General features: G+C 44.4%; 1 protein-coding gene across 1 annotated transcript in view; it reads right to left on the reverse strand.

Moving 5' to 3' along the window:
- Positions 1–22400, reverse strand: part of Kcnmb2 (potassium calcium-activated channel subfamily M regulatory beta subunit 2) — a 288187-nt gene that overhangs the window by 20403 nt on the left and 245384 nt on the right. The window contains exons 2-3 of the mRNA XM_006971141.4: positions 13826–13948; positions 642–812 (exon numbers count right to left, since the gene is read on the reverse strand). Of these exons, the coding sequence (XP_006971203.1) occupies positions 642–812; positions 13826–13881 (227 nt within the window). The 5' untranslated portion in view covers positions 13882–13948. The remainder of the gene's footprint in view (positions 1–641; positions 813–13825; positions 13949–22400) is intronic.

Consider the following 22400-nt stretch of genomic DNA (forward strand, 5'->3'; position numbering starts at 1 on the left):
ATGTGTACATATGCATGTTTGTGTGTGTGCAGGTGCATGTGTATGAGTATGTGTACATGTTCATGTGAGTATTTTTCTGTGTGTGTTTGTTGAGGCCAGAGGATGATCTCAGATGTCATTTCTCAGATATCGTCCACATTGCTTTTTTGGAGACAGGGTCTCTCAGTGGCCTGGAGTTCAGCAATTGGACGAGCCTCCTGGTCAGTGAGCTCCAGAGATTGCCTGTCTATGCGTCTCTAGTGCTGGCATTACAAGTGCATGCCACCATGCCTGGGCTTCTTATGTGGGTTCCAGGTTTGCGTCTAAGGTTCTCGTGACTGTGCAGCACGCTTGCTGTGGAAAGCTATCTCCTAAGTCCCCGTGTCACATCATCTCCTGTGTCACAAGTCCCCATTGTCTCTGCACCAATGGGTACATTGATGGGTGCTAGTGAGAAAGAAACAGGCAGAATATGAAAAGTGGCCGGCTCACAGTAGACAGCTCACACATTCATTGTTACTATCAGATAACATTAGGAAACTCTGCACCAGGTGCCTTTGAAAGTTTTGAGGAAAGGTGAGAAAAATGACATCAGGGTTGAATGAGCAATGGGGGAGCAGAGAAGGAGGAGGCAGTGGATTTCTCGGTGCCCATGGCATTACCTCTGCATGTAGGAGCGCAGCAGCGTGATTCCCAGCAGGAAGTACATCATGATGGAACACACCATCATGGCCAGTCCCAGAAGGATAGCCCGGTCCTCCCCAGCCTTCAGTGCTGTCACGGTTTTCCTCTTGTCAAGGAGGTCATGGTCCCTGATTTTCTGGTAGATATTTCTGAAGTTGAAAATAATACAGTCTTACATGAGACTCACAGTTATACTGCATGTCCCTTGAGGGGGGCTGTGTTCCCGCCCCTGCCTTCCTAAGGGGAAAGACCTATAGGAGTGCTGCAAACACACCCGAGTGAAGTTGAATCTCAGTGCAACCCCCGGCTCCCAACACACCACACACACTCACATGCACACACAGATACATACACAGACTCAGACACACACACACGCACAACACACACAGACATACACAGACTCAGACATACATACACAGACATACACAGACTCACACACACACAGACATACACAGACTCAGATACACACACACACACACACACACACACACACACACACATACACACACACTACACGCACAGAAAGAGGAGAGCACAGATATACACATGTGTACCATCCCTGTGCAGAAATGATCTCTAATTCTGTATTTTGGAGATTCATGTCTAACTGTAAAGTAATTTTTCTCTGTTCAATTCTAAGAAAGACAGCAACTCCCTCAATTCTTAAAAAATGCCTTGGGTTTGTTGACTTCATATTAATGAAGTTGATCATTGTTGATATGTAATTGCTGAATCTGCTTATGCCTGTGCTTATGTGTGTGTAGATATCACTTCATTCTGTTTATTCTTACCACCAGAGGCCTGGAATGACTCTTTCTCATGATTTCCCAGCTCAAGCCTGGGGCCTTTAAGACTACCTGGCCACCCCACAAAAGCCTTCCACGGACCAGCAATCACCTGCCCTCTCGGTTTTGTGATTCATTTTTGAGATTTCTTTGAAAAGTATAGCATTTACATCAAAGTTCTTTAAACTTGACCCTGTGTGAACTTGAAGACCAAACTGGTGCCCATTAGCTGTGAAAGGCAGGGGGCGGGCAGACTTCAGAGGCAGGGAAGACAGGCTGAGGCTGAGTGCCTTCAAAAACCCACTGGAAAATAATAACCTGTTGTTACTTGGCTAATATCATTTATCAACATGTATTTAACTCTGACGGCTGCCGTTGAGATCTGTGTTCTGCAGATGGAAGCCAGCGAGGATGATCTGTGCTGTTCTAGACTATTAGGCTGCCACACAGCATCGAATATGCCAGTCTGCCATAAAATAGGATGGGTGTTATCAGTTGCCGCCGGAACAAGAAGCACATAAAATGATCCAACTGAGTCATTTCAAAACATATTTGGAAAATAAATGTTCTTTGTGAGCTCTAGAATGGGTAAGTAAAAGGCAAAATGGTGGTTTCCCCACAGCTCGTAGGTGTCTAGGAAATGGGAATATTACACAGCAAAATGAAAGTCTTGAGTGGGTGGGATACAGTTATGAAATCCACCAATGAATGGCTATGGAATTAATGGATAAATAAAGGAGTGTTAATATGACAGAAGAATGAGATCCCATTAGGAGGTTAGGTTGTGAGTGTTGTAACCTCTTGTGTTGGGGACATGGTCCCTGTTAACTAAGAGGAAAGATGTGAAAATTAATGTCAACTGAGGGTGAGAGTTCCCTGGTGGATCAACTCAGTGTCTTGGCAATTTCCCCAGCATGAGGGATCAGGACAGGAAGGCAGTGCAAGTTAGAAAAGGCTTCCTGAAAGAGCAACGTCTTGAACAGAACCTTCAAGGTTGATTGCAGTTAAGCAAATGGGACAGAGAGCTGGTGATATTTGGAAGGAGGGATGACAGAAGCAAAGGTGTAGGGGCTTGGAGTTGCACAACATGTACCAGGAAGGATTGTACTAATGGCCCTAGGAAGTCACACATCACAGAAACAGGGCAGCCAGATGAGACATGTGGTGTCATGGAGGCTTTGAAAGTCACTCTAGACAGTAGCCTTCCTTCTGTAATTAAAGAGATGCCGTCAACTGGTGATGTGACCAGACCTGAGTTTCAGCGTGATTGCTGTGCCTGCAGTGTGGAGATCAGAAACAGGAAAAGTCTTAAATCAGAGAGGGAAGGAGGAGGGAGAACGGGGAGATGGTCCAATAGTGTTGGCAGAGGACGAAGATCCAGGCTAAAGACAGGACAAAGACAGGAGGCAACATGTGGAGGAAGGTCCAGGAGATGAACCCTCAGGATGCAGTGACTGATCAGATGAGAGGATGACGAGGCAGTAACGAGGCAGCTGAGCTGCGTGCTGCTGTTTCCTGTGTATGGTGGGGAAGTGTGAAGAGCAGAAAGGCCCACCTCTTTTCTATTCAGATCTTTTGGAGAATGGAAGTTATTGTTGAATCCACAGGACAAAAGAAGTCTTTGGAGGGGGCCAGTGAGATGGCTCAGAGCTGAGATTGCTTTCACCTAAGCCAAATAACCTGAGTTTTTTCCCTGGGTCCTACATGGTAGGAGAGGAGTAACTCCATTAAGCGATCTTCTGACCTCCACATGAAGGCATGTGTGCAACAAACAAACATACATAAACCTAAAAAGTCTTTGGGCTGGAGAGATAGCTCAGTGGCTAAGAACAGTGGCTGCTCTTACAGGGAGTTCTTACAGGGAGTTCCCAGCTCCCACATGAAAGCTCATAACAATCTGTAACTCCAGTTCCAGAGACTCTGATGTCCTCTTCTGGCCTCTACAGACAATAGGCATGCACATGATGCACAGATACACATGCAGGCAAAATACCCATACATATAAAGTAAAAATGAGTAAAATCTAAAAATAAGGCTTTGTAAACTGATTTTCAGTTTTTCAGTAAGGTTTTGTTTTGCACTAACCAATAGCTGGTACATTAAAAAAAAATTCAACCTTAATGTCTACATAATTTTTGGAAATTTCATGTCAAGACTCAGCTTATAATTCTGGAGATCCATAGTGTAGATGACACGGTCTACCTGGACAGCAGTGAGACATCACTACACGCCTGGTGATTGTGTTGATTGGACCGTCCAGAAGGGAAGCAAGCCAGTCCCTGAGGGCCAGCTTTCCCAAGGCTCAGATACTGGAGGCGGAGGCACCAAAAGGCAGTTGACTGAAGGTTCAGTTCACACTGTGAGCAGAACCTACCTACTTTACCAACTTACAGATTTCACGAAGACTTATTTTATATTTTTTTGGTTGTGAGCCTAGCCTTTAACGGCTGAGCCATCTCTCCAGCCCTCTCGAAGACTTGTTTTAAGCAGAGTTATTTAATATAGTAAGTGGATATGGGTATATTTTTCTCCCCTATATGTTAATGGCACTTTTAAAAAAAATATTTATTTTATTTATTATATATACAGTGTTCTGCCTGCGTGTGTCTTTTCAGGCCAGAAGAGGGCACCAGATCTAATTGCAGGTGGTTGTGAGCCACCATGTGGTTGCTAGGAATTGAACTCAGGACTTCTGGAAGAGCAGTCAGTGCTCTTAACCACTAAGCCATCTCTCCAGCCCATAATGTCATATTTTAACATGTTTCATCAAGAAGAATGTTGTCATGAAGATGTTCTTCTCAGCAGTATTTAAGATTGTTTGATTTTAAAAAAAAAGACTGGGCTTCTGAGTCCCTTTATAAATGTATTCTAATAAACATATTCATTTGTATGTGCATAAATATGTATTATTCTTAGAGATGTAAAAACAATTTCACATTTCCTGTGGTGCTTGTTTATTTTATACTGATTTATTTTCAAATCCTTTTTGGGGATTTAGTTAGTCTTAGTTGAGTTACTATTGCTGTGATAAAACACCATGAGCAAAAGCAACTTGGGGAGGAAAGGGTTGATTTGCCTAACACTTCCACATTGTAGTCCATCACTGAAGGGAGTCAGGACAGGAACTCAAACAGGGCAGGAACCTGGAGGCAGGAGCTGATGCAGAGGCCATGGAGGGTGCTGTTTACTGGCTTCTCCTCATGTCTTGCTGAGTCTGCTTTCTTATAAAACCCAGGATGGCACCCACCCGCCATGGGCTGGGCCCTCCCTCATCAATCACTAATAAAGACAATGCCTTACAGCTGGATCTTATGGAGGAGTTGCTCAATGAAGGTTCCCTCCTTTCAGATAACTCCAGCCTATGTCAAGTTGACATAGAAGTAGGCAGCATAGGAGCGCGGTTCTCCTGATATTTTGGTTTTACTGGAATTTTCATCCCATTTCACATCACAACTGTTATCACCACCCCAGATTTGTTAGCCTTCTCAGCTAACCAAAGTTTGCTTCTCTTCCGCATTCAAGGAGCCTAGAGTATTTTCAAAGATTTTTTATTTTAAATAAAGTGTATACTGTGTGTGTGTGTGTGTGTGTGTGAGTGTGTGTGTGTGTGTGTGTGTGTGTGTGTGTGAGTGCAGGTGCTAGAGGAGGCCAGAGACACAGAATCCCTGGGAACTTGAATTCGATGCAGTTGTGAGTGACCTGACAGATGTGCTGGGAACTGAACTTGGGTCCTCTGCAAGAGCAGCAAGTGCTCTGACTGAGCCACCTCTACAGTCCTGGAGGGGAGCTTTCGATAGCTCTTTGTAGATTCAGCGATTTGTTTAGATGGCTCTTATTTTGTCCTCATGGAACCGTTAAATAAATCTTTGCTAACTTACCTTTGTTCTGTTCCCGTTTGTTTCCACAGCAGGAAGGCCCTGGGTGAGAGCAGCAGGAGCCTCTGCAGGGGAGCCTTTTGTTGGAGAGGAGAAATTAACAAGTGTGCAGCTGAGTCTGCTGTTCTAGAAAGCGGGACCCAGAGAACAGAGCAGGGGACACAAAGGACACGGGGCAGAGAGAAGAGGAGACCTCGGATAGTGTCTGGACACAGCAAGAGAAAGATAGCAGAAATGTAGAGGGACGGTGACTACAGATTCTGAGACACAGGAGACAAGAATGCAGTCCCTAATTAAGGGTGACTGTGACCATATTGATCCCTGCTAGTTAGTGTGGACTGTGACCGAACACTATAGGGTTACAATAACTGTGTTACAGTTTTGATACACAGTGTGATTTAATACATTCACCAAAATGGTTGATGAGCAAATAGATTCTTTGTCAAATTGGCTTCTGGCAAATTGCTCATTGGCGTACTGGATCCCCAGACATGAACGCTCAGAGGACCAGTGGCACATAGACAGTCTAGGGCTGTGGCTTAGAATGTGAAGGTGGTTGGAAGTCTGCCACTGATGCACATGGGAAGGGCATAGGCGTCTGTGACAGGCCGAACCATGCCTTGGAGGGGCAGATGACTGAGAAGTGGAGGAGTCTCTGGGAGATGGGATAGAGGGCTGAGGGTAGCTCGGGCCAGGATGGGAAATCTCTTGGTTGGTGAGCTATGCACAGGCCAGAAGGAAAAGATCAGTTTGTGAAGCTTGAGAGGACATTAAAGGAAATGAAACAAGTGTGACAATTAGATTTGCACTTTAGAAACATTGTGAATGTTCATGAGGCTGGCTGTTAAACAGCCTTTCACAAGCGCTACTATTATGTTGACTGTGGTATTCTCCTTTAGAGCAATAATGAAAGAAATGTAACAAGAAATAACTAAAGGAACGTGTGTGTGTGTGTGTGTGTGTGTGTGTGTGTGTGTGTGTGTGTGTACAGTACAAAGAATTCATAGCCACAGAATGAAATCAGACTGTGGTGATATTGTGTTCCCCAAAATATTGTGCACCATAATAAACTTATCTGGGGTCAGAGAACAGAACAGCCACTAGATATAGAGGCCAGAAAATAGTGGCATACATGCTTTTAATCCTATCACTTGGGAGGCAGAGATCCACCTGGATCTCTGTGAGTTTAAGGCCACACTGGAAACAGCCAGGCATGGTAACAAGAGCCTTTAATCCCAGGAAGTAATGGCAGGAAGCAGAAAGGTATATAAGGCATGAAAACCAGGAACTAGGCAGGTTAAGCTTTTAGGCTTTTAGCAGCAGTTCAGCTGAGATCCATTTGGATGCGGACATAGAGGTTTCCAGTCTGAGGAAAAAGGATCAGCTGAGGAATTGGCAAGGTGAGGTGGCTGTGGCTTGTTCTGCTTCTCTGATCTCCCAGCATTCACCCCAATACCCAGCTCCAGGTTTGTTTTTATTAATAAGACTCTTTATAATCCCTGCTACATCAGACAAATGAAAAAAAAAAAGCATTGAAATGAATGATATGAAAAACGTGGAGTATCTAGTGGGTGTGGCTAAAACAACAGGTAAGAATATACATTTTCCAATGCTTGTATTAGAGAGTAAGAAAGCCCTAAAGGCAGTGCACTCAACATCTAAGGAAATGATGAGCTAAGTGGAACATTCAAAAGGGAGGAATAAGGAAGGAAATGACCATAAGCTAATACATGAAATAATAAATGAAGTAGAAGGTAACTGTTAGACGAGCAATGAATTCAAAGGTTAATGTGTTTTGAATGACTAAAGAAATGAATACATCTTGACAAGACTGATAAAGAAAACATATAAATTCCAAGTCAATATGAGGAATCAAAAGCCATAATTGTGGGTACAGCATCCTTTAGAAAGGGGACATTTAAAATAACTTTGCAGTGAGACATTTGGAAACTTTGAGGTACTAAACTTATTGAAATATACAATAAGGATTTGCAAATATGTAACTCACTGAACCCAACTCATAAATAGCCAGAAGACTTAAATAATTCTAAATTATTAAAATTTGAAATAGCTAAAAGTTTTAAATAATTAAAAGTATTTTGGTTATGGAAATACAAAACTCTAGCAACTTACAGCTGAGCTCAAGCTATATTGTACAGATAATTCCAGAGTACAGAAAAAGAATGCCAGCCAGCCTGGTTATGAGGTTGGCAAGTTCTGAGACCAAGACTAGTCAGAGCCATATGTGATGGAAAAATACAGGCCAACCTCATTCATAGCCACAAATATAAAGTCTAAAAGAACTTAGTTCATCAGATCTAACCATATTAAAAAAATGCAGTCTACCATGATAAAGCTACTACTGTTGTATCTTAGAAATATGACATTGGTCATCATTAGATTTTTTATTAATATATGAAAAGGATTATTAACTGATAATGTGATAATGTAATCTAGAAATGGATTAACATCCATTCATGGTAAAAGGTATTATCAAATTAGAAATACAATCATCTTCAATGTAATAAACGGGAGAAGAAATCTACCTGTACTGTAAATGATACAATTATCTAATGGTGAAATGTTGAAAAAGCTCACTTAATAACTTAGAGTGAAAATGTCCATCATCATCAGTTTTATTTTAATTTAATAAAAAAACAAGCTAATATAATTGAGCAGGAGTAACAAAGGAATATTATATTTACAAATATAGAAGAAACAAAAGCTTATTATTTACCACTGATTCAGTTATGAAGAAAATTAAGAATAGTCAGATAAATCACTGTTAAAATTTAGCAGAGGGCTGGTGAGGGGACCACCAACCCTGACCCTGCCGACCTGAGCTCAGGCTCAAGACACATGGTGCAAGGACAGCACCCCTGTTCTGTTGTCCTCTGACTTCCACAGATGTCTCATGGCACACACACATCCACACACATCCATGTCACACACACCACACACACATCCACACACATCCATGTCACACACATCACACCACACACACACACACACATCCATGTCACACACACCACACACACACACACATCCATGTCACACACATCACACCACACACACACACATGCACACACACACGTCCATGTCACACACATCACACCACACACACACACACATCCATGTCACACACATCACACCACACACACACACATCTACACACATCCACATCACACACACACACACACACACATCCACACACATCCATGTCACACACACCACACACACATCCACACACATCCATGTCACACACACCACACACACACACATCCACATCACACACATCACACACCACACACACATCCACATCACACACATCACACCACACACACACACACATATACACATCCACACACATCCATGTCACACACACCACACACACACACACACACACACATCCATATCACACACATCACACACCACACACACACACATCTACACACATCCACATCACAGACACCACAACATCCACATCACACAAACACACATCCAAATCACATGTATCACACACACACAACACACACACATTCACATCACACACATCAACATCACACACATTCACACACATGCATATCACATAAACACACCACACACACACACACCACACATCCATATTACACACACACTACACACACATTACACACACACACCACACACACATCCACATCACAAAAACACCACACACACACACACACATCTACACGCATCCACATCACACACATCACACACACACACACACAGAGGGAGAGAGAGAGAGAGAGAGAGAGAGAGAGAGAGAGACTGCAGAGACACCAAACCAAATTTGATAAACAACACACAGCGGTCTTTCCATCTATCAGCAAAAATGTAAAGTGTATTTGAACATTAAAGCAGCGCAGTGGACTTCCTGAAGGGCCAGTGAGCAGTTCTCTTTGGACAGGGAGGTTGTAGGGAAAGAAACAGAGCTATTCCTCCTTGTTGAGCCAAAGACAATCTAAGTGCAGGGCCGGGCTGCCCTGTGCGTTTACCTAAAATCTAGGAAAGCCTTACTGAAGCAAGGGGTAGTCCAACTTTTGTCTCGTGCCCACCAGCTTCCTCCACAGAGGGCGGGAAGGAGGATGCTCGTCAGTGCCCGTCAGTGCCCGACCAGCCAGGCAGATGCTCCCGCAGTTTCCCATCCTCTCCTCGGTCCTGCTGCTTCTACCAAATCTTTGCTACTGGTCGAAACAAGTCGGCTTGCTAGCCTCTGTCTCGTTGCATAGCCTCTGCCTTGTGACATGAGTGCCATTTCTTGTTTGTCTCTTGTTAATCCATCTTTGTTAATGTAGACCTTGTCTACATTGTGATGGTTTTTAAAGTCTCCTCAGAGGCCAATGCAGGGGATTCTGTTCGACCAGAAAGAGGCTTGGCGACATAGAGACTTCATCGCCTCCCCTTTAAGCTGAACAGTTTTTAACAGTCTTCACTGTCACATTTGAAAAATTCCTGTGTTTTTTTTTTTTTAATCTTTTAAATGTAATTTTCTCATTTCCTCGCTTTTGCTTGTTGGTCGTTTTATGTGATTATTGGGTGTTCACCCCAAACCGGTCCAGGTCTGACAAACTGACAGTTGTTGAGAATTAAAGGAACATATTACTAGGTTGATTTTCTGCATCAATAGGATTCTCTGACACTTAAATTATAGCTTTAATTTTTGTTTTTAAGGATGATTTCAGTAATTACAGGATTTAAAGTAATAAACGCATTTGTGGAACAGGGTGTCAATGTGCATGCCCTTGGCCTACACAGCTAACAGACGAAATCGGAAATAGCCTAAAGACACAGTTCCTGTCCCTTCTCCAGGCCGACATTCCCAGCTGAACGTGTTTAGTTTGTCCATGCCTTTCCTTGACCACATCTGCATCTTTACTTCCTGGCTGAGCAAGAGCACAGGAAGCCCAGATTGAATCGAAGAAAGGAGGTTTTCAGTTCATCTGTGAGATGGCTAATCTGGATTGTCAATTTGGTGGTATTGAGAATTATTGTGGAAACACATGTCGGGAAGCATTTAGCTGGGGAAAGGAGTCTCTGGCTGAGGGTGGGTGGCACTTATCCTGTGGGTTGGGGTCCCAGGCTGAATAAGAAGGAGAAAGCAAGCTGAACAGCAGCATTCATTTCTCCTTGCTTCCTGACTGCAGACTCAATGTGACCAGCTGCCTCAAGCTCCTGTCTCCATGACTACACCTGCCTTGAATGGATGGTGCCTCAAACTGTAAACCAAAATAAATCCTTCCTTCCTTCCTTGAGTTTCCTTTGTCAGTTACGTTGTCATAGCAACAGAAAAGTAACAAATACAATGAGTCTGGAGCACTGAGTCTTTGTTCAAATGCTAGTTACCTTCTGGGCTACAGTTTCCTACTTAAACACCATGGAATTATTTTCCCATAGCTAAAGTAACATAAGATGTACAAAGCATTGGAAATAGAGACGTGTGTGTGTGTGTGTGTGTGTGTGTGTGTGTGTGTGTGTGTGTGTGTCTGCAATAATCACTTGCATGCAACTTTCTTACTTGCTTTTTTCCCAGCAATGGTATGTCAAAATATTTCAAAGTACTAACTGATACAATATATTTCATTATTTAACAGATTTTCTATTGTAAATATTGAAATGACCCCCAAATTTTTCCTGTAAATAGCAACTTATTATGACAAATAATTTTGCTTCTGGGGTTTTTTCATAGGAATTTTATCTGTAGGGCAATTCAGGTTTTAAGAAGAAAAACAGATTCCCCAAACAATATTTAACAAACCTCCCTTGGATCTTATGATTGCCCAATAAATATCATTCTCAATTCTGATTTCTATCATATTCTTCCTGATGTGTCACTCCCGCTGCAGAATGCTGGTAAAGTAGGTATGTTTAAAACTGAGTTTCACTTAAATAATAGGACAATATCAATGAGAAAGAAAGAGATGTGGAGGAAGAAAGCAAACAAGAGGCAGGCATAGGGAATAGCATAGCAACCAGGGACTCCACCTGGCATGGGCTGTGCATATCCCTCTTCTTACAAGGCATTTGGGAACCTAAGACCCTCACTAGCATGTGCTATGTGCACATAGCAATCTCTGAACAATGCAACTAGCAACCTGGTGGCAGCCCTTGGCTCCCCGCAGGTGCATCAGGCTGCATGTATTTATTTTAAATAATTGTTTAAGTTTCTTCTTTTGACAACCACCTAATAGACAGTTTCTAGTCAACTTATTCCCAATACCTTCATGTATCAGGGTAGGAGGGCTGATCAGACCTGAACTGGTTTGTGGTGTATGGTAATAAGGCAAAACTGGTTTCTCAAGTGAATTTTTAAGGAGACTACCCTACTTAGCATCATATGCTTATGTACATGAGTGTGCATATGATTAAAATCAGATGCATTATGGGAAGGACATATACGGCAGAAAATGATTTTATGATCTAATCCATCAATCAAAAGAGAGAACCACTTCACTACATTTCTTATAACAGGCTTCTCCCCCTTTTCGACTCCATAAAAGGAGGCCCCAGACAGAGTCAGGGCCCTTGAGCACTTTTAGTCACTCATGTGGTCTCCTGCTTACCCAGAATGCACTAATTTCTGATCTGTGCTATTGCTTTGCTGTTGAACAAAGCTTCTTTGCTACTTTGCAATCTGTGTGAGTTTTTATTTCAACTCTTTGGATAAAAAGCAAGAACCTGGAAATACTGGGCTCGGACCCCCAACCACGGGTAACAAGTATAGGGAATAAATATTCAAAAACAGTTGTAGAGAGCCAGGGGAGACAGTTCAAAGGGTAACGTGTCTTCCATGCAAGCATGAGGACTTGAGTTCTATCCACAATGTACACATAAAAGTAGCAGGGCACAGTGGCTCACACCTGCAAACCTAGCACTGGGTATGGAGTGGAGGCAGGCAGACATGGCTACCAGTCTGGCCATCAGTTGATCTCTAGGTCTAGTGAGAGACCGTATCTCAAAAACTAAGGTGGAGAAAGGTTGAAGAAGACACCCACTATCAACCACTGGCCTCCACACTTTCGTGAGCATGTGAGCATGTACAAGAGAGAGAGAGAGAGAGAGAGAGAGAGAGAGAGAGAGAGAGAGAGAGAGAGAGAGAGAGAGAGAGAGGTGTTATATAATTTTATGAACATATTTACTCACTAAACCCAAAGGAGAAAGGAGGTGGCTGGGTCGAGCTGCACAACCATTTGGTTTTTGTGTGACCTCGCCCTTCTGCCTTATTTCCTCCCCACTTTGTTCCCTCCTGTCAGCTGTCCTTGCTAGCACCTCGAAGCCTCTATGAACCTGACAGCCCTCTCTGAGCCTTGGTGCCGTTTCTGCTTTCCTCCTGCCCTATGCTTGGTGTCTAGAAGTGCAGTGTTTATCTTTTGAGTCCGTTTACTCAGTATCTATTGTGTCTTGGACACAGTGCAAGGCTTGCAAATCCACAGACAGCCAAGTCTGACTGGGTAGAGAGGATGAGGAGACTGGAAGTGGGTTCGAGTCCTGACCGGGTATCTTTAGGCAGAACTGAAGGAAAGGGTGGGTGGGTATACAAGTGTAGGAGAGCATTTCTGATGGGGAACAGTCTTGCAAAGTCACTGGGTGTGAATGAGCATGCAAGAGAAATGGAGACCGAAGGCCAGAGTGTCTGGAGCCCCAGCCCTGTGGTGTAGAGTCCCTCCCTTATTTTAAAACATGAGATTCAGTTTCCACGATGGTTAATCTCCACAGGATTTAAAACAATCATTCAAACATACCTCTGGCATGTGGTGAAGCATTTTCAGAGTTTAGCTGAGGAGCAGCTTGGGGAGGAAAGTATTTATTTCAGATTACAATTCTCAGATCACACTCCGTCACTGAGGGAAGTCAGGGCAGGAACCCCAGGCAGGAACCTGGAGGCAGGAGCTGAATCAAGGCCTCCAAGGGTGCTGCTTATTGGCTTGCTCTTCGTGGCTTGCTCGTTCTGCTTTCTCATAGCACTCAGGACTACCAGCCTGGGGGTGGCCCTACCCACAGTGTGCTGGGTCCTCTCACATTAGTCACTAGTCAAGAAAACGACCCACAGGCGTGCCTACAGACTAATCTGGTGGGGACATTTTCTCAGTTGTCGTTCCCTGTTCCCAAATGACTCAAGCTTGTGTCGAGGTGACATTAAAATGGTGTTCACAGGAGGAAGAGTCACCGTGAATGTGGCAGCACCATCCCAGAGGCTGGGCTCCTGGGCTGAATAAGGAGACAGCGAGCTGAGCAGGAGCATTGTCTCTGCTTGCTGATGTCAGGGGCATGTGACAAGCTGCCTCATATCCCCACCACCATGTCTCCCCCACCGTGATGGACCGTGTTCTCCCACTGTGCACCAAAATAAACCCTTGCTTACGTTGTTCTCAGCTATCCCCAGTCACAGCGACAGAGAGTAGCCGGCACAGCCCTCACTGACCTCTGTGACCATCTAGTCTGTAAAGTCTGCGCAAGAGCACCCAGAGCCAAGTGGTTTACCTTTTCTCATCATGTCTGTAAGATGAAGAGGTCCGGCCACTGGTCCATATAAACATCTTAGAGGATGTTGGTCCTGCGGCCCCTTTCCTCACGGTGGAAGTCCTGGGGGAGTGGCAGAAAGACCTGCAGAGGACAGACACACTGGGGTTAACGCTGTCCCTGGGGTTTCTGGAACTCTGTGTCAACAGCAACAGCTCAGAGGGTCAGCTCCCTTAAACAATCCAGGGCTTTTACACTGTGGGGGTGCTGGGTCTGTTCCCAGGCAGAAATCCCGCTGAAGCCTGGGCCCTCCCTCAGAACCCTGCATCCCATTTTTACAAGGGTTTGTCCTTTACTGACAGGCAGGGGAGCCTCTGCCTTATGGAATCCTGGTTTTCTCACTGCTGTCAAAAGCACAGATTCAGTTTGGATTCCATCTCAAGTGTGATATACTTGAACAAATTTTAGTTGAGGTTTGGATACTAAAATTCTACTTCTTTCTCTTCAAAATTGCTTTACTGTTCACAGAAGTGACCTGTTGGAGTGAAATATCTTTTTTTTTTTCTTAGTTTTTGAGGCAGTCTCAGTTTGCAGCCCAGCCTGGCTTCAAATTCATGAATCTCCTGCCTCAGCTTCCCAAGTGCTGGGATTGCAGGGAAGGGTTGTCCCTAAAGTGTACTGTTGCCTGTGTGGGCTCAGCTCACAGCAGCAGAGCTTGCCAGGGATACTGCTAGAGATGTGATCAGCAGCATGTGCCTAGGAGCTCTTAGCAGCCTGGCTTCCGGGATCTGGAAGAAGGAGATGGCAAGCATGCAGTATATCCAAATTCTTTGGTTTGGGTTTTGGGAAGGGCTTCCTTGTCTCTAAACAGCATCCAAATAAGCTATTATTGAGCATTTTCTACCTTCATTTTCTTTAAGAAAAAATATTACTTCTATTTTTTCTTTTACTTTTATTTATATGTATGCATCTATGTAGGGGCTTGTGCACTTGGGTGAAGGTGTCCAGAGAACAGAGAAGGCATTATATCTCCTGGAGCTGGGGTTATAGGCAGTTGTGAGCTGCCGGATGTGGGTGCTGGGAACCAAACTTAGGTCCTTTCTGTGACATCTCTCTAGCCCTCTACTTAATAATTTTCTAGAGAGACAGAAACACAGAATATCATAAGGATAACAATCCAACGTGAAAGGTAAATGATACTTAATGCATTAAAGCCAAGGAAGGCTGAAGAGTGACTTCTTCAGGGTGCATGGTTAATAGGACTGTTATTAATGATGAATATGAGTCTAGAAATAGTATTCGTTAACTATACTGTATTCCCTGTTACATGCTTGGTACTCCACACATATACTATCTATCCACAAAGCATGAAACTATAGTCATGTAACTATGTTAGGACTATGCCATGAAAACCAGAAGAGCAGGTAGTGATGTAATTTCAAGACAACCAATGATACTTTCTGCTTATATCCAGAGCAGTGCTCTACCCTTGAGCTGTGTCCCCAGCCCCTGGTTACGGTTCAACTCCCCTCTCCTGTCTCTTTCCCCAAACCCGCCCCTTCAAAGCCTGCCAAACACAGCTCCTCCCCTAGAAAGGCTCAAGACCACTCCCACAGGGTTTATAAGCTGCATCCCAGAAAACAGACACGTGGTTCTTCCAGTCTCTCCTCCGGATCTCCTCTCTGAGGGGCTGGGGAATCACCTGGGAACATTTTACCCATTAAACCTGGGCTTTTCCAATTCGGTCTGATTTGGTTTAATTTGGAGTGCTGTGTTGGTGGAGAGGCCTTCAGGGTGCAAAGACTTACTGGCTACTTTTAGGAAAGGTGAGCCATGCTTCAAGTTCCTGTTTGTCTTGAGTTCTCATTATCTCTGCAGTGACCCATGATGAGCTCTCAAAGCTGAGTCAACGGATCTGAGTGGGGACCAGAACTCTGAGTCTCTACGGCGCTCCAGGGTGAGATCAATACTGAAGATGACATTGAGCAGCAGGGACTCAGAAGAAGGGGTTGGCTTTTTGTCTGTACCACCTTGATAAAGTCATTTAACCTTTCTAAAGCTGAGTGCTGTCATAAAATCTGTTTCCAACTCTTCCTGGTTTCGGACAAATTACTTAAAATCTTTCTCAGTTTGGCATTCAACACATTGAAGAATGAATCTAAGAATATGGTTGGGCATTACAGGCTGGGTTTATAGGAAAAGGCCTGGGAACTGGGCTCTTCTGAAATCCCTGGGTGGGCACCAGAGAGAGAAGCCACAGAGGTTAGTGACCAGTGCAGATGCAGAGGTCTCCCTTGGTCTCCCAGGATAATGGAGGGAGGTTATGACCCAGCTGCATAGACTCCCTCCACAGCTGTAGAAAGAGAGGAAACTGAATCTAGGCTGGGTGTGGCACCCCTGAAACCCCAGCACTCGGGCAGTGGAGGCAGGAGGATCAGGAGCGTAAAGCTCTACCCACTGAAGGTACGACCTAGAACAGCACCCAAACCCACTGAAAGTACGACCTAGAACAGCGCCCAAACCCACTCTTTATCTAGGTGGCCTCCAGGAGATCAGGGTGATTTGGTGTGAGTTGAATGTGTTACATCATAGAATAGGATTGGCTTGAACTTCGTGGAGTTATTTCAAAGTAGACTTGTAGGTTCCTCTGGCTCCTCTAATTAGCCCTCAAAGGGTTGGGGGTGTAGGAGAGACAAAAAGAAGCTGTCCAGCTGAGGGTGGGTGGAGTGCTAAGTTGGACAGCAGACAGCTGCCACACTGTTGGCCATTGGCCAGACTTAACAGACACACCATAGAAAACCCAAGTCCTCTGAAATAATTCAAAATGAAGGGGCTGTAGTGACCTGATGTCCTTAGGGCGCTCTTCTGACTGGGGGTCACTAGAAGGCACCTTGACTCTGTTGTTTTAAGTTGCTGTAGAAAGAGGAAATGAAAGATATGCTTATTCTAATTAACTGTCTGAAACCCACTGGAAAGGGCTTACTTGCTGCCGAGGTTATTCCAATAAGCAGATTTGGAGTTTTCTACCCCAGTTTTCTTTCATGAAGACAAATCGTTATTTAAAACCTGCTAAGTTCACCGTTAATTAAAATGAACAGAGTTGGCGCTTTTTAAAGGCCACAGTATACAGATCCTATTTTCAGGTTTCAAAAGAAATGTCTGGAATTCAGACTGTCAGCAGAAGTTGCTGAAGGTTGCCACCCAACCTGAAACAGACCTTTCACCTTTTAGCAAAGGGACTCACCTCTCCCCACTGAGGCAGGGAGGGTTCTTTTGAGTTGTCATCAGTGAAGTGGCAGAGGAGCAGGAGAAATCTTGGTAAATTTTGAAATTTTGATTCCCATGTGGAGGGGCTGTGCTAGGCTGTTGGCCGGGGAGAAGACCGGTCTACTGCGCTGTCCAGTGTCCTGCAATAGGCGACCTCAGCAGAGCACTGATTCACAGCTGCAGGTGAGTATGGACTGAAACCCACAGACATCAGAGACCTGCTTCTGGACAGGGAGATGATGGCTCCGTCAGAAGTGCTTGCCCCGTGACCTAAACCTGAACCCTGGTGTCCAAATCCAGGCATGGTGGTGTAGGCTTGTAACCCTGGCCCTGGGGAGGGGAGGCAGGCTGATCCCTGGGACCTGCTGGCCTGCTTGGCAAGGTTCAGGCCAACAAGAGACCCTGTCTTAAAAAACAAGGTGGATGGCTCCAGAGGGCGACACCTGCAGCTGACCCGTGGCCGTACATGCAAGCACATACCTACACATGCATCTACGCACAAAGACATGGTTCTCAGCTTTCAAGAACTCAGGAGTCAGCAAGAGGGGGGCGCTTTCCTTGTCTCAGGAATTGGTTGAAGCCCTTTCCATGTCCAAGCCCACCTCACTGTTTCTGCTGCTTCCGCTGCCATGAGCCCCTCTGCCTCGCTTCCCTACTGAGAAGATGTTCCTTTCTATGGAGCTTTTTCTCTGATGGCCCTGAGGGGCGCCACTCCTCTGAATAAGCAAGGCAGGATGATCCTGTCTGTACATGCCTCCTCTTCCCTGCTAGGTGGGGTGTCAGCCCGACATGCCAAGTGCACAGTTGGCAGGAAACGGCTCTGCTGCTTTGACAGCGCAGGAGATCATCAGAAAGTGTGATGGTTGCCTTGGCTTTGGCCACACGTTTCGACAATGACAACTGGCATGTGCTCAGTCCTTCCCTTAGCTTAGGGTGTTCTGCATCTTCTGAGTTTATGTTTGTTTGTTTGAGACAAACACTAGCCTTGGACGAGCTGTGTACCAGAAGACGACCTTGAACTTCTGATCCTCCCGCCTCTGCTTCTTGAGTGCTGGAATGGCAGGTGTATGCCACCACAGTTGGCTTTTGGGTCCTGGGGACTAACTCAGGGTCTGAGGAGAGCTATGCAAGTTCTCTATCAGTAGAGCGACAGCCCAGCCCTGTGGATCGTCTATGCTTCTCTTCCCGTCTAACTGCCCTGTTTCCTCTCTCCTCTCATTAACTTAGAAAGTTTAGATTGCCGACTGAATTATCGTTCAATATGGATCTTTTAGAAAGGGCAGCATGGCCCAAGAAGAAGATGAGCACGAACAGCAGATGGTCCAGCTGTTTGTGTGCCTCTTGGCATCGCCATCTACCAACTGTGTGACTTTGAACAAGCCAATTAACAGCTCTGAATTTCTGTGTAAATATGGAAGGAAAAATCCCTGACCCCTGGTGGCTTGGAAGATAAAGCAAGCATTATGTGCACGGAGACCTCAAGTGTGTTTGCACGTGATAGGCGTATACTACACATTACTTTCCTTCATTTCCCCTCCCTCTACAAACTTAAAAACAAATGGAGGGAAGAAAATCCAATTAAGTTGCTTTGCACCTGAACACAGAGCAAATCGATTCTTTCCTGTCCTATGAGGCTGGTGGCAGTCAGAACTATTGAGATGGCAAAATCAAAATACTTCTTCATTAGCACTAAGTTGTGACACTTGTCCTGAGCAAGAGGACCGGGAAGGCAGTGCCACTGAGTGTGGTCATATGCTGGAGACATCTATGGGAATTATTGAAAAATTCTGGGGCTGCAGGCTGGAGAGATATCTTGACACTTAAGGGCACTTACCAAACTTTCAGAGGACTTGGGGTTAGTTCCTAGCACCCATATTATGGGCTCATAACCATCTGTACCTCCAGATCCAGGGGATTAGGTATCCTCTGACATCCTAGGATACCCACATGCATGTGGTGGGCTTAAACTCACTCAGGCACATACACATGCAACACAAATATAGATAAATAAATACAAATAAATACAAATAAATAAATCTTAAAAACATTCTAGTGCTTGGTCTTTCAGGCCTGGCCAACCTTTTCACATTCAACATGGCATTGTCATCGACAATGTGCACACTCAGGACCACATCACTGAGTCACAAGACAACACACACACACACACACACACACACACACACACACACACACACACACACAAATTATAAAGTGAGTTTATGATTTTCTGTTCGGCCACCCTCATAGCTATCCTGGGGTGCACATGCCATGTGGGCTGCCGGTTGGACATAATGGCTTGGGAGGTGAACAGGCTCCAGGTTTGGGTCCCTGACATTATCCCCCTCCTAAAGCTGTGTCCAGGTAAATAAATACATAAAATGCACAAATAAATAAGTACACAATGAATGAACTCCATGTGCTTGCGCCACAGTACTAATGAGGTGAGTGGAGGACTTGCAGGAGTCAGTTTACCCCTCTCATGGGGTCCCAGTGATCGACCTTGGGGTGTCATGTGTGGAAGCAAGCATCTTTGTCCTGTGAGCTTGTCTCCATGGCTCCTACCCAGGTAATTCTGAGGAGAAGCCCATGTGTGAAACCCTGCTGCAACCTCTTGGGTTCCGAATTCACTTAGGTGAAAGTCACTCCAGATGCTTCCGCTGGACTTGATCTACAAGGGCAGGTCTACGCAGTGGCTTCTGGGAGCTGGAAGCTCACAGTGCTGCGCCTTGAGGGTACATCTGCAAGTATGAGTGAGATATGGAGCTGGGAAAGAGCAGAAAGGAAGCAGTTTTCAAATGTCAGTGGCCTGGAGCTATGTGTATAGGACACTCTTAATGCACTCTGCTTTATTGAGTGAGCAAGCAGGAGTCAACGAAACTATTTAACACATAATTACATGCTTAATCTTGCATAAAATTATCACACTAATGACATCACAGTCTCAATGCAAAAGGTCACTCTAAGCACAGGCATTTAGGGTTGCTTCTAATGTGTGAGGCTTTATCTTTGCAGACAGCAAATTATACATTCTCTCTGTAAGGGTTGAGTTGTTTTGGCTCCAGGGCCTTTGGAGGAGAAGCCAAATGCATGGCAGTAATTTTAGATCAAGTGATTTAGTTTAGAAAACATTATTTATTGGGAGCAATAATACTATTGTGATGTTTGCCTCCCAAATCAACTATATACTTTATTTTAGTTCGTTTATTTGAGTGTCTACTTGCCAAGCATTTATTAAGGTGTCTTGCATGCCTCAGACTACTGCCTGCTGTGAACTCCATGACACTAGCCCTGCCCTAGGCACTGTGCTCTTCAAGGAGGCATCAGAAGAACAAGCAGCCTCCGTCTTGTACTGTCGCCTAAGCCTCACTTTCCTGGGGGCTGCTGGACCTTCTCAGTGTGTCTCAGATAGTCATTGTCTCTCCACATCTTACCAGACCCCTCAGCTTGCTTAAGTTTACATTGATTACATTCCTCTTAATTTTTTTTTTTTTTTTTAGAAATCGACTCAGTGGCCAATCCTTCCTTGGTTCTTTCTAGCTGTGTCTTCCATAACTCTCATGGGTTCCTATTTTCTGCTCTATCATTCAGTGTGGGTTTCATCTGGAGATCTGAAAGACTGGGTAGTCTTGATGGTACCTTCTAACGGGAATAAAACTTTCCTCCCACTTGGTGTCTAGAAGATGGAGCAAATGGCCCCATTTGCCACTTAGATGGATAGTTAATGAGCAGTTAATGGAGAGCTAATGAGGAAACTGTGTGTGGTTGTCTCCTTGACAAGAGTCAGACAAGTGTCAAAGTATTTCTCTAGTGTTTACTGAAAATGGTTTTTTAATAGCTGGGTGACTGCTCATGGAGCCTTGTGCCTGGAGATGGTGGCGGATCACTTGCAATGTATAGAAAACTATTGTTCATATAATTATATGTTTGACTTGTGTTTTGGAAGGCTATGAGCCCAAGTTAAATAATGTACCCGTCCTTTGTTTGGCTCCTAATGAGCTTCTGCTTAGCAGTTCTGGGAGTAGTTCATTTTGTCCCTGTATTACTGAGCCCAAAACGTTTCCTTTCCTCACGAGTCTACACCTACAAGAGATGATTGGTTGGTCTCTATTCTTTTATTTAGTTCAGTGTTTAGTTCTTCATCTGACATGTGTATTGAAGATGTAACTACGTGGCAGGCCCTGAGCTTGGTGCTGGGGATGAATTGATGAACATAGCCAACACCACCCCATCTCTTACAGAGTTCTCAGTCCAGAAAAGAGACAGGTCAAGTTAGACACTGCACTGCGTGGTTGTCCCTAGGAGGAGATGGCCAAGCATGGTCTTGATGAATGAAGTATGTACACTCTCCCATCTCAATATCCACCAGAAATGGCCATCTCCAGGTTCAGTGGGAAGAACTCTGAAATTGGTTTCAAGTCAAAGCCTCAGGCCCTTGTATAGTGATTATGTTACCTAAATACATTGTTAAATTCCCTGAGCCTCATTTTCCTCATCAAGAATACGGTAGTAATAACAGATATCAGGCAGGATTGCCACGGGGCTGATTGGAAGTAATGTCTGGCATTCAGCAGGAGCTTAGAAAATGTTAGGTTTTTCCACTTGGAGGAAATGGCAGATTTTTTTTTTTTGTTCAAACTGGCCATATCAAGCCATTATGTGTGATTCATATCATCCTTAAAAAGTTCTTTTCAGAAGTGGAAAATACATTTCCACATGATCTTAATTAATCCACTATTCCATAATTCATTTCCTAATGAGCTTTTCAAGTGGATAATGACAACTGGTCTTCATTTTGATCCCTCTATGCTACATATTTAAATCCAGCTTAATTGTTAGACATTTCCCTCTATTGGGCATCACACACATACACACAGCTGCTGTAAGAAAACCTGCTCATGACTCATGTGAGCTGCCTCGATTGGTACAAATGACACATTCATGTTGCAACTGTCACCCATTCTCTGAGCCTGTGTTAACTACCGCAGCGATTTCAGCTAAGAATCAAAGGGAGCAAGTGCCAATGGGAGCTCTTTCTAGAGTACTGGAGATGACAATGCAGACATGAAGAGTGAGGTACTTCTATTTAACTATGTGATGGACACATTCATTCAGTCCCAACAGGGACTCTTCACAGATCTTTATTTACCAGAGAGAAGACTGATATTCAGAAAAGCAACATTTTCCAGACCACACAGTACAAAGCAGTGTGCAGCAGAACTTTATTCCAAGGCAGTTCTCCTCCAAAGCCAAAGCCCATTCAACCTGTGTGTCTTTGAGCAAATTACACACCCAAGTCCACATCAAAGGAAGACAAGCTGTTTGCTGAGTA

This window comes from Peromyscus maniculatus, chromosome 6 (assembly GCF_049852395.1).
Source record: "Peromyscus maniculatus bairdii isolate BWxNUB_F1_BW_parent chromosome 6, HU_Pman_BW_mat_3.1, whole genome shotgun sequence".
Lineage (NCBI taxonomy): Eukaryota > Metazoa > Chordata > Mammalia > Rodentia > Cricetidae > Peromyscus > Peromyscus maniculatus.